The sequence below is a fragment of the Haliotis rubra genome, unplaced genomic scaffold (assembly GCF_003918875.1).
Source record: "Haliotis rubra isolate DU_JTF1 unplaced genomic scaffold, ASM391887v1 Scf545, whole genome shotgun sequence".
Taxonomy (NCBI): domain Eukaryota; kingdom Metazoa; phylum Mollusca; class Gastropoda; order Lepetellida; family Haliotidae; genus Haliotis; species Haliotis rubra.
In genome coordinates this window covers 573,913-587,781 of record NW_025767241.1, presented here as the reverse complement: position 1 = coordinate 587,781, position 13,869 = coordinate 573,913, and the positions used below count along the sequence as shown (strand labels likewise).

Below are 13,869 nucleotides of genomic sequence, written 5' to 3'. Positions count from 1 at the left end.
AGGATAATTACGATTAATTTAAGGCAGAAAACAAAGGACGGTGTCTGTGACCTAAATTAAGAATCCTCGCACAGGGCTAACTGGCGCGCTGTTCTATTGATGTGTCTGCCCCCTACGTTAAGACGAACGTTACCAGAAAAAAACAAATGATAACAGTTTGATGACGGTTTACTTTCGGATTAAATATCTTCTCTGAATTATTTTAAATACATCTGTTATTAACATAAACCATATGGGGCAATATGAACGTTGCATTTCTACTACCAACGTAAGTTTAGATCAGTACAACCAGAGGAAGTTGAGTAGTCAAGCGACATTCCACGATTGCATTGTGGGAATGTAAACATTGCGAACGTGACCGTGTCGCTGAAAACTTGTGAGACGAACTGAGACATTTTAACCGTCGTAAAACATAAACGTAATGTTTCCACCAGTGATATTAGCTGGGGGAACCAACAGCAAACCAAGAAACGTGATGCAACGGTGTTGTTTACTGTAGGAGGCCGTACGAGGCGATGACAACTGACATGCATCGTGACGTCGCTTTCATTGTGACGTAAAGTAAAATGGTTCGATTACGAGGGGGCACACTAGATAGGCGCAGTAACGGGATAACGTCATTCAATTGTTACGTCATCAAAAAACTAAACCTTTATTTAGGAGATAAACGTACTGTGTTTTGAAATTAGATGAATGTTAGACCGAATTGATAGTCTCTAAATTTCATTTGAAGCCGAACGCGTAGCGTGAGGTTTCAAATGATTAATTTAGAGACTATCAATTCGGTCTAACATTCATCTAATTTCAAAACACAGTATGTTTATCTCCATTCTACCATAACCGATTTAACATCGAACTTCCTCGTCCTGCGGAAGACACGGCGTAATCCGGCATGGGACGAGAAGGCGAATTGAACTCGTCTGTGAAGGGAGTGGTAGGTGCCGTTCGTATTTTTGTTAACATTGCAACATAAATACTATTCTGTCCAAAGAAAACAAACTACTGTTTATTCAATACAATAATGTAACACCTAAGAGCTTTTTTTTTATAATCATAACTCCACACGACCGAAACCAGCCTATTGTTTTGTGTGCTGTGTTATTGTATCCCCCTGGCCACACTATAATGGAATCGTCTGACCTACTTATTTTCTTGGAAGTAGACAGTTACGCAACAGTTTGAAATGGCGGACGAGCCAGTGTTTACATTTTGCGAAAGGTTGAAATCCGAAGTGACAGTGGAAAATACTTGACTGACTGTCGAACCTGAACCCTGCAGAATCGAAGAATACATCCTTTTCTGATCGACCTATGACCTGTAACTCATCAAAGACTGTTGATTTTTATGACCGGCGAGTGTCGATCATAATTTCACGTACCTGCCTCCACCTCGGCATGCGACAAAAGAGTGACAGTACTGCTTTGTGTACATGCGACTAACTTGGGATTCCTTGGAACATTGTTCTCATCATTTTGGACTGGATTGTGGCCAAGCTTTTCAAGTGTATGAACATAGCAGTGACAGCCTTGCGGGGGAGGGTGGAATAGAGCGAATTCTCGTGGTTCAATTTTTGACAATTTGAACGATGCAACGGGACATGATGGAGTATGAGTGGCCTAAATTTTGTGTTTCGCCTGACCGTTATGTTGCGAATTCCTCATTCTAAACGGAAACAAATATACCATTTACCAGGTAGGTAAATGTTTACGAAAGTTTTGCCGCACAAATAGGGATAGATAGGGATGTATTTTTAATTGTTTACAAGGTTTTCTGATTTACATGTTAGGTATTGTTTGTTTATGTTTGGGGCTGTGTATACTAATATTGAGTTTGAATATTTTTATAATAGAAGGTAATAATTATGATAGTGAGGTTCCCTAATAATTGTGGAGGAGAAATCGTATAATTGTATTTTTCGAGTTTTAATAAATGTTTCATCAGCATTTCCATCACGTCGATCTGTTGTGTTGATATTAGTCATGTTGGTGGCCAAGCTGAAGTAGTGCGGCAGTGTTGTATACGTGCGCAGTGAAGCGCCGTGAAATCAGACGCATTTTCAATCCAAATTGACACCGTCTGATTTTATTGATTGACCAATCAAATTCGAGCATTTCACGTATCCATGGTAGAATGTCTGATAATGTATTTTTTTTCGATTGTTCTAACCGCTAGGCATCTTAGAAGCAAACTTAAACTGGATAAAGCATCTCGCATGCGATATCTCGAGAAGACTATTGTGATGGACAACGAAGATCCGTACAGGATTCCCAGATCGGAATGGAGTGACGACCATACGTATTTGCCGGCAACAAACTATGTCGACATCGTGAACTATCTGGTGTTCAGCCCTAGTCCTTTTTATAGTTTATCCGACATGAGAAACTATAGGAGTCTGGAAGCATATGACAGATTTGTGTGTGGTTGGGTACGAGACATCGGCTGTAGGTGAATTCGTAGACCAGACCAGTAGCAGAAAACACTTCTTAAGAAAACACTTACATTTAACAAGTAACAGTAACAATATTTTCGTATCACTGAAAACAAAAAATACAACACAAACTCTACATATACAAATACAAATACATGTAAACAAGTCTAGACAAGATACGGGAAAATATTCGTTCACTCTTCAATCACACTTTCTTGTCCTTAGCTGCCCTTCCACTGAAAACAAAGCATAACAACTTCGTTATACACAATCTAAGTAAAAATAAAACTTAATATATACTTTTATTCAATTATTAATACACGTCTACGAAATCACCGTCTACGAACCAGTCTGGGTTACGAATCCACCGCGTCTACGAACTGGTTCAGTCTACGAAATCACCGTATCCCGAGACATCGTCTCATATGTGCATTTATCCGTCCAAGATGGAAAGGCCATCCAGTCGTGATGTCAAAAGTAAGTAAACAATAGTTTACCTACATCAACAAATGTGTGTTTGCAAATATACAATGATAATATTCTAAATATATTATAGGATCTGTTTATGTAGCAGGGTTGCCACAGGTCAGGGAAAAGTCAGGGAAGAAATTATTTTTTCAAGATCAGGGAATTTTGTTACAAAAGTCAGTGAAAATTGAAGTTTTGGAAAACAGTCAGGGAAAATTGCCTTTTGTCAAGGAAAACTAGTTCTTTTCAAACTTCACTGAGGCAACGATTTTATGAATTTGAGTTCCATGTCTGTATTAAATGTGTTTTTGTATAGAGATTGGTATTATGAACTTTAATTTACTTGTTTTGGCACTCACATTTTGATGCAACAAATCTGAAAGATCTGTTCTCCCGCGTGAGTGCTCATCTGATAGTGAACTACCTGAGGCAAGTTGATCTGTATCATAAATTGTAACTGTGAAATGTGACTAACAAACTGCCTGCCTTTAAATTTGATGCTATGACTTTTTCTGCTTTTAAATGACAATGTAATGAATATATGGTTTTGAAATAAAATTCATTCCGATGATGTACTTACAATGTTTATTAATGCAAACCTGTTCTCGTCACTATATGGCTGGAATAATGCCGATGTGACGCAAAACCCAACTCAACTCAAGTCAACTATTATTTCATTATTTTAGTTCTATCGCTGACCCGGACCCCCAACCCCTGCCCGACGACCATCAGCCTCAGGCCGAGTGGACTATTCTCCCGACCGGCAGCAAGCGTGGCAAACAACTTTTAGTTGACAACCGGGGATTTTCCTACACCATCCAGGCGTGTCCTCCCATTACGCAGACAGCCAGTTCGCAGACACCTTAAAACAACCACATTCACGGTTCAGTGAACAGATTATCTACTACCTGTTACCTACACATTATAATAGAATAGTCCAAATAAAAACACAGGAACAAACTGAAGCTATATTATTTTGAAAGATGGACGAAAAGACAGTAATTTGAATTTTTATTGCGGCAATATAAAAACAGTTTATTTTCATAAACATTTTGGTTTAACCTTCTAGTCTAACGGGAGTCGGCATCATCATTTTGAAAACATTAGCTTAGCTATAAGAAATTGCGACACTGTTGTATCATATAAATCAAATAAAGACACATGTGAACCTAAATATTATTCATATGGAATATAGCAGTTATGTTTTGCACACAATATTAAGATATATGACGAGTGCACTTAATTACGATTTATTTAGAATAATTATCCCCCGCAACGCGTTTTGGGGGGGTATTAAAATGGACTCCATCCGTGCGTGCGTGCGTCCGTCCGTCCTTGCACATTTTTCTTTTCCGGAGCAGAACTCTAAAACCGTTCAATATTTCTTCACCAAACTGGGCACATAGATAGATCTGGTGGTGTACTGGTGCCTTTTGGTAGTTTTGGAATTCTGAATAAAATATTTTTGGCATTTCCATGGCAACAAGTTCGACTTAGACTGAAATTGGTGGTTGTGCTCTTTTCCGGAGCTGAACTCTAAAACCGTTCACTATTTCTTTACCAAACTTTGCACATAGATTGGTCTGGTGGTGTACTGGTGTCTTTTGGTAGTTTTGGATTTATCAATAAAGTATTTTTGGCTTTTCCGTGGCAACAAGTTTGACTTAGCCTGAAATTGGTGGTAGTGCTCTTTTCCGGAGCTGAACTCTAAAACCGTTTACTATTTCTTCACCAAACTTGACACATAGATTGGTCTGGTGGTGTACTGGTTCCTTTTGGTAGTTTTGGATTTCTGAATAAAATATTTTTGGCATTTCCATGGCAACAAGTTTGACATAGCCTGAAATTGGTGATAATGCTCCTTTCTGGAGCAGAACTGTAAAAACCTTTCAATACTCTCCTTCCACTGTTCTATATACACACCTAAATATTTGAATAATCATAACTCGTAGACATAATCATGAACAGTATTTTGCCATTGCGGGGGATATTGATGACTTTGTCTTCTTGTTTAAAATATGACGCATCATGTCAATGTGGCCATGGGTGTGAGAATAATTTTCATTACTTCCTTGAATGTCCGTTGTATACTACTCAAAGACATAAACTGTTACAATCTTTAGAAAGTATTGTTAAAATTAGAACACTGATTGGTATTAATCGTATCTTACATGACAATGTAGGTGTCTCATTTACTGCAAATCAGAATGTTTTCAAATATGTACATATCTGTATCTCTCCAACAAAACGTTTTCTCAGTTAACTTCTGTTGTACATATGCTATTATTGGGAGGGGGGTTTTCTATCAATAAACACAATCAAACCTCTCGGTGACAAACCTGTATTTCTATATTAAATCATTTATCATTTAATCACAACAAAGTTCTATTTACCCACAATCAAACTTCTCAATAACGAACCTGTTTCAGGCTCACCCTGCTCTACTCGCTAGACAGTGGACTGTTCCATTATACCCGTAGGTGTTACCCTAATTAACCTTCTAGTTCAGTGTCTGTCAATTGGGTGTCTGTTAAATGGGAGATAACCCATCCAGGTAATGAATAATGAATAATGAAATGAGTCCTACGTATTGGATTACATGTTTGATATAACGACTTTTGTATAAACATGTAACTACCTGAGGGAAGTTGATCTGTACCATAAATTGTAACTGTGAAATGTAACTATCATAAATTGTAACTGTGAAATGTGACTAACAAATTGCCTGCCTTTAAATTTGATATGTTTTTGAAATAAAACTCATTCCGAGTATGTACTTACAATGTTTATTAATGCAAACTTGTTCTCGTCACTATGTGGCTGGAATAATGCCGATGTGACGCAAAACCCAACTCAACTCAACTCAACTAACATGTATATACTAAAACATGTTTCTTTCTTTAACAGAAGTCCAGATCGTATGCAGTGTACTGGTGGTGCTCTGTGCGGCCAAAGGAGGGTCGGTGCACTGCGACGGTTTCACAGAGAGGGGAAGATTTAATCCGCGGAGCAGCCGACCATAACCGTGAGCCGACGACAGGACTTCTGACCAAGGCCGCCATCAACATGAAGGTATTTTGTCGTTTATTTATAACGTATCAATATATGTAACGTATAAATATTATGTAATATTATTATAAAATCTGTAGCAACTATAGCAACAATTTGAAATTAAAAAAGTGTTCATTTCTTTAGATCAGGGATGTCGCCAAGTCCGGTGATTACTACAAGTCGTCTGGCGTGATGGCCGAGGAAATCTACAGAGCAGAGAGTCAACCCAGCTACCCATGCCCCTCCCTGCCACCTCTGAGCCAAGCAGCCCGGAATATTAATTATCCCCAGGGTGATCGTCCTAGCGAACCCAAAGACTTGAATTTTGAGGTATGTATGGTGTTCGCTTTCAGTATTCAGTATATTTGAAATAATGTTAAATAAATTTAACATTTTCACAAATGTTTTTCTTTTTTAGATTTGCTCCCGCTTCCTACCAAGTGACTTCCTGAGAGCCGATATCAAGACAGGCGGAGGACAGCGCCAACTCGTTTTTGCTAGCGACCACCAATTGAAGACTTTGAAGACGGCCAAGACATGGCATATAGACTCTACCTTCCGACTTGTGTCACCCCCTTTTTATCAGCTGCTTTCCATCCATGCATTCCTCGTCTCTGGGTGGTCAGTGAAGCAAGTTCCTCTTTTGTATACATTGATTGTCGCTGCGCCAGACGGAGGACTACGTGGCCGTAAGTAGCTAATCTAATTACTGTACTTGCTGTATAGTTTGTTCATTGTCATCAATTAATAATGTAATTATCTATTTAACAGGTCTTCAACGCGGTCAACGACGTCATGGACGTCAAAGCTGTTGAAAAAATGGTGACAGACTTTGAAGCGGCGACCTGGAGAGGGTTTCAGAGAGTCTTTCCGGCCGTCCAGATCAAGGGCTGCACTTTCCACATGAATCAGGCGATTTATAGGAAGGTGAAGAACTTGGGTCTGGCTACGGCTTATGAAGAGGACGTGGGAACACACTGTTGCATATTTCATTATTTTCTTCTGTTTACACTGTTTGAAAAATTATCTGCATTTTATTAGTATAATGATTATACCTCACATTTTATATAATTTGTTTTCTAGATTCGCCAAGAAGCTGATGGGTTTGCAATTGTTGGACGCAGCACATATCAGGCCAGCCTTCATTAAGGTGAAACAGCAGGCAGTGACGCCGGATCTGGTCACCCTCTGTGATTATTACGAAGCAACGTGGATCCGAAGCACCGTGTGGACTGTGGCTAATTGGAGCGTTTTGGGGACGGCCATCCGGGCGAACAACGACCTGGAAAGCTGGCACAAACGCTTGAATCAGCTATCCGGGCGACGTCACCTACCTTTCTACAGATTGCTTCCCCTCCTCTTCAGAGAAGCTGACCTGCTGCCTTTACAAATTTGACTGGTCACAGACGGTCAGCTGGACAGAAGGCAACATATGCTGGCCAGCGGGCCAAGTCCGATAAGTTTTTCAGATTATGGGACGAATTCCAAGCCACAAATCTTACCGTGTCCCAGCTGCTGAGGGAAGTGTCTAAATTGAATGGACCAATGGTCACTGAGTGAATTGACTGTGAAACGGGCTGTTGTTACCTATTGTTGCTGTTCATAAATATACTACATTATCTCTCTTCCATAACAATGTTGTCTGTCTTTTTACATTTTACGACGCTTCATTTTTATTACACACAAAGTCACACAGTAACAATATTTTCGTATCACTGAAAACAAAAAATACAACACAAACCCTACATACACAAATACAAATACATGTATACAAATAAACAAGTCTAGACAAGATACGGGACAATATTCGTTCAGTCTTCAATCACACTTAGCTGCCCTTAGTTTCGTATCACTGAAAACTGAAAACAAAGCATAACAACTTCGTAATACACAATCTAAGTGAAACATCAAACTTAATATCTTTAGAAAATACTATTATTCAATTATTAATACACGTCTACGAAATCACCGTCTACGAAACAGTCTGTGCTACGAATCCACCGCGTCTACGAAATGGTTCAGCCTACGAAATCACTGTCTCCCCACTTTATATTGTCCTGAAAGTAGGTTATCGTCTAGTCCTAACGTATGCGTGTGGTTTCGCTTGTTCTGACACCATGTTATGCTTGGTCCTTGGTCGAAAAGATGACGTGAATGTCCATTAAACTTAAAAATTAAATCTTTAAGATCAAGTTACATTCGCCATGTCTTGGCGCACTGTTTACCAAGGGAGACAACTCCCAGTTCACAAATACGTACTCTACAACATATATAGTCTCCCTGACAAATAGTATTACCGTGATCTAAACGAAACGAAATTAAATCACGTAATGTGACAATCGGTATCATTTTGTCTCAAACGGATGTAGCGTTCACTAACATGGGCGCTGTTCATGTTAGTGAACTTTATGGGGAGTACTGCACTTTACCGGGCGCACTGTTTCAGATTAATTAGCGTTGCTGGGGTTCCCTAACCCTAAGGATCGTAAAGGGTGCCTAACCCTAAGGATCGTAAAGGGTGGCATACCCTAACCCTAAACCTAAGGATCGTAAAGGGTGCCATACCCTAGCCCTAAACCCTAACCCTAAGGATCGTAAAGGGAGCAGCGAGGGCGCACTGTTTCAGATTAATTAGCGTTGCTGGGGTTCCCTAACCCTAAGGATCGTAAAGGGTGCCTAACCCTAAACTCACTCACTCACTCAGTTTGTTTCAAAACTACTTCCATCATCACTTGTCCATGCGGCCAGCCAGTTTGCTAAGTCATCACTGCGCCGGAATGTGCTTCCATCATCGGCTAGACTATGCAAAGGGAGATAACTCGTGCCTCGCATTTCTCTATCTCACGATCTAAGCTTGAATCGGATCGTAAGATCGGGACCGGCTACGATCTGCCTAAAATTAGTTGGTGATCTTACCTCGGTTAGTGGAACGGCACCCAGGTCGCTACACTGGGATACGACAGAACTGGGATAACTACCTGCGGCTTAGTAGCTTTAATGCGACCGCTCTTTTTCGGTTTCGTAGCAAGTCCGTTTTGACTGAATACAGGTCTGATGTCAACTGCAGACGCATTCCTTGACATTCGTCACTGCTCGTTCCTCTCCGTCACGCTCAAAACCTGTCCTGGACATACACTGTGTTGGTCACAGATATTGTAACTCGACTACTGTTCCCAGACCAGTTAGCGTGTAGACAGCAGCTGCTGTCAGAAGTAGGATTTTGGAAGAACTGTTGCGCACAAGACTTACATACTTGGAAATGGAAGATGTCTTGTGTTACTTGTCACTCATGTCAGTTTTGCTCAGCAATACACTGGGTGAGTACACTTTACCCCATGTTCAGTGAATGATATCTTGAGTGTTGCAGCCATGAAATAGTGGTGCTCTGTAATAACCACAGGCTATGGGTTTGTGAAGTCAATATCTTTTATTCCGTAGTGGAAGAAGGAGAAGTAGACACTCTGTAACAATCATAATTATACAATGTATATGTATATACTAAAACCACATTCGATGAACATATGCCTTTATATATATGTAGGTATAAATATCTCATAAATGCATGTCTTCATATATACACATCGGAATAACAAAGACTTAAGTAAACGATGCACCTGTCTTAAATAATCTCACACAGGTAATGAAAAATGGCATATACTATTGTTACTATTATAAGTGACATTTTATGTGGCATATCGTGAAACAGACTATAAAAACAGACAATGAAACCTACCCTGTGGGTAACACGGGAGTGTGCTCAAGCACCCAGCAGCCGGGCAGCCAACACGTGCAATAATCCTACATAGAATAGGATACACTGATGAGAGGTTTTGTCCATGAGACAACACATAAAATAATACCATTATACCAACATATATACATACTTGAAACTACCACTATGGAGTTACGAACAAGATACAGAATTGATGAAATAGATCAATCTTACATCATATACAGCATTTGTAAAACAAGAACTACAAGCCAACATAAACATCTAGCAAAACCAACCATACGCACATTCATACAAGTAAAATAGCATACTGTGTAAATATTTACATTTGATTTATCTGGAACATATTTGTGCCTATGTTATACAATTATTTATATTAGGGTTTAATTAGCTATGTATATATTACAAACAGTATAATTACTAACCTTAGATCAAAACTCAATCTTCAAAACAGTCCTTATGTAGAGACAGTGTGGTGCAAAACTGATTAGCAACATGGCGGTGAGAAGTATATTTGAAATTAAACCAATCATCTGAGAAGATGAGCCTGGGCTATTGTTAAAACAACTAAAGACAATGACATAAAAGTAGATCGACTCAGATACCCTTAAATACACAGTGAACCAGCCGTGTAACACAGAACTGAACAGTTAAGGCCAAGACAAGATGCGACTGGATTGACAACATATAATATATCTATAATGTATAGAGAAGTCGTCTGTCGGATCACCTGAAATAAGAATAAAAATGGAAATGATTAATCATAAATGTATGTACACAATATACAATCCCTGGATTTATCCCTGTTACATGAGAATCATCTTTTATGCGTGTAGCAATATTTATATGCTTTTTATGAGAGCAGAGACCATATATATAGGTCTGTCTCCTATTCTCGCGGGTTTCCTATTCTTGTGGTAAACACGTTTTCTGCCAAATCGCCAATGCGCGACACTTACCGGTTGTTTACATCACCGACTGGTAACTATGATGACAATGACAATACTTTATTACCCTTGAGGGAATTCTTGTGTAAAATACAGAGCTCAAACATTGATAAAATGATTAAATTATTTTCATAAAATAAATCACACACATATAACACGCTAACAAGGTAAGACAAACACTAGGAATCATTTAAAAGATTAATGATTAACTAGGAAGTGGACCAAGCCTGTAGGTGATCAAAATCTTGCAGTGTCACGAATATTGGGGAGTTGATACCAACTTGGACATGTCATTACTTTTTCCCGCCCTTTCCGGCACGATTGCTCTTACATACACTCAATAAAGTTAATTCCTGGTAATACCGCGAGAATGGGAGAAGCCTCGTTTCGACAATGGCGGATGGCATTGTTTATCACCGGGCTCACGAGTGGTACTTCACCTGATGGATCTAGCAGCTGATAGATGTAGATGTTAGAGGAGAAGGCCCTGAAAAACAACAAGCATTCATACGATAACAACTGTTTGTGTTATTTTTCAGCCGATATCCGTAAGTACCGTGAGAATAGGAAATGCCTTCCTAATATGTTATATATGGTCTCCGGTAAGAGCACAATCACACTATAAGTCTACAAAATTGTAAATTTTGAGTGATCCCTTTTTTGAAGCAAAGTCTTTTTTCTTCACATTTAACTCCTACTTCAAATTAAACATAACAAGCAATTAAAACATTAGGCACAATTTAATACATTTTAAAAGGCTGGAAGATGTGTCCAGAAACGTGTCAGCATCCGGCCAGACTTACAAAATGTTACAGTAATGTAATAATGTTCCCTGCCGTCTACATTTTTTGACATTCTCCTATTTTCGTCGGTCGTGTTTATCGCGATATTGTACGAGAGCACGAGCGAGGTCCGTGGTCACCTGAGTTGTATAACTTGTAAACATCAACATCGGACCACTGCAGCTCTCACAACAACTGACTTGAAATATGGAAATCCCTAAGGTATTTACAACAAAAATTACTTACCAAATAGGATTTTTTTCCAAGATCACTTATGTGCAAAAATATCTAACTTCTAATGTAAAAATTAAATGCTTCATTTTTCACATATCGGTACCAAAACAAGTTGTCTGCTTAACTTGTGTAGTTCCAAAAATAGCAAAACACTTTCTGATGATGTCACTTGCTGCTAAGAAAAAAAAGTATGGAAGATGAAAAGGGTCATCCCCCTACAGCAACAGTTACGACATTGGTTAAAAGAGACAATGTAATTTTCTTTCTAAGTCTTAAGAGGGCTAAATATGACATTATAAAAAAAAGTTACTTATTTCACATTTTCATCAAATTACATCAGCTAGAGAGTCATACAGAGCAGGATGTCTTACAGCAGTGTAGGAAAGATGTAGAAAATCAATTTTTTTACCAGTCCTGCCAAAATCTAGCCTGTCCTCCAAATATAAATAAAACACCATTTCAAGACTTAAAACTGGTTTGTTTTATTTTAAGCTATAATTTAAAATGCACACACAGAGCTTGGACTGTTAAATCTCTCCTAGTGGAATCATCTGATTATTCTAGTATCCTTTGGCAGTAAATATTCTAAAAGGTTATAATATAATAATGATTATGTCATTGGTTTGCTAAAACTGACCCGACACGAGGACAGACCAGATTTTTTTTTAACCCGTCCTCCACAAAATTCACCCGTCTCGGACGTTGGGACGGGCTATCTTTCCTACACTGCTTACAGAATGCTTACTTATCTGTACTTGAGGAAAACTCACTGGGGTGTTCCCATCACAACTTTGAAAGAGTACACATTGACACAGTAAAATCTGGAAATTCCACCAAATTTTCACAAGAGGAAGAGTCTTTGCTAGTATCCCATGGCTACACTCGTCAGGAAACCATTAAGGCCAAACAAAGAAAATGCTGTGGTTCCGATTACACGTCTTTAAAATTTAGGGTAGGTAGTTTGGATTTTTTTTTTTCATATTTTATTTAGACGTAAAGTACAAACTAATAACACATTTATCAATGTGTAATTGTTTATTTAATCAGGCTTGCAGCCATCATGTCAAGTTTCTCAATCAGAATGACCAATGTCTGTCGGTGCCGGGAAAAACAATGGTATTGGGAAGCTTTTTTTATTCATACCGCTTTAAAAAATAGGGTCGGCACCAAAATTCAAGGGTCGGTCGGGTAATCGGAACCACAATATTTAATTTTTTTTTGAGGCCTAACTTGGCAAGAGAATACGCTCACCACCTTGGTGACAGAAACAGAGCTACACCTCTGAGTTTGCAATGGCTCTATAGCTTCCCATCACGTTGGCCTGAGATTCGTGTACAGAAGCCAAGAAAGCTGGAATACACTAGAGCCAGATTTGCCACTCAGCAATCTGTTGATAGTTATTTTTCAGGACTTGAGAAAATTATGACAAGATGCAGCCTCCAAGACCGTCCCCAGGATATATATTCAACATTGATGAGAAGGGGTTACAGACAGATATCACACCACCCAAAGTTGTATCATCCTCTAATTTCAAACCTCAAGCTGTTATGTCTGGGATATTTGAAAGGCCATTACAAGATACGATTTTTGTCAGATTGCTTGCAAGTTACTGGCTTCTACGTTGACACATCACAACATCATATCATCTTTCCAGCGTTCTGGAATCTTCCCATTCGATCCGGATGTTGTGACAGACGAAGCAGTCGCCCCTTCACTCGCATTCAAGCCTATTAAAGTCACCGAGGTTTCATCAGACATGACAGATGCACATGATTTCCTAGGCAAGAGGGGGTGGCGAGATACTTGCTAACATGGAAACAGCAAAAGTCAGAAAAAACTGTCAGCAAAATTGTCGGCGGTAAACCAATCACTGATGACGATGTGACAAGTAACCTCATAAAACATCATGAAGAACAAAATAAAAAGAAATCAACCAAGGCAACTAGGGACAGTGTTCAGACAAAACAAGACAAAATGACAGATTGGACAGACAGCAACAAAAACAGAAAAGGTAAGAGCAAAGTTAACAAAAGTTTAGGGGAAATCATCGTACACAATATTCCCTCATCGGACGAAACTGACACTGAACAGTCGACTGACACTGAAGATGAAAAGTATGGCAAATTCACACCATGTGGTTTGTGCAAGTTTGACATTTTGTTAAATGGGCTGAGTGTGTGACATATAGACACTGGGTGCACTGAAGTTCTGCACATCCGTTGCAAGTGT

At 39.1% G+C, this 13,869-nt stretch overlaps 1 protein-coding gene across 1 annotated transcript in view; it reads left to right on the top strand.

Moving 5' to 3' along the window:
- Positions 1-9,161: 9,161 nt before the first annotated feature.
- LOC124253581 overlaps positions 9,162-13,869 on the top strand; it is a 34,103-nt gene continuing 29,395 nt past the window's right edge. The window contains exon 1 of the mRNA XM_046687388.1: positions 9,162-9,264. Coding sequence (XP_046543344.1) covers positions 9,207-9,264 — 58 coding nt within the window. The 5' untranslated portion in view covers positions 9,162-9,206. The remainder of the gene's footprint in view (positions 9,265-13,869) is intronic.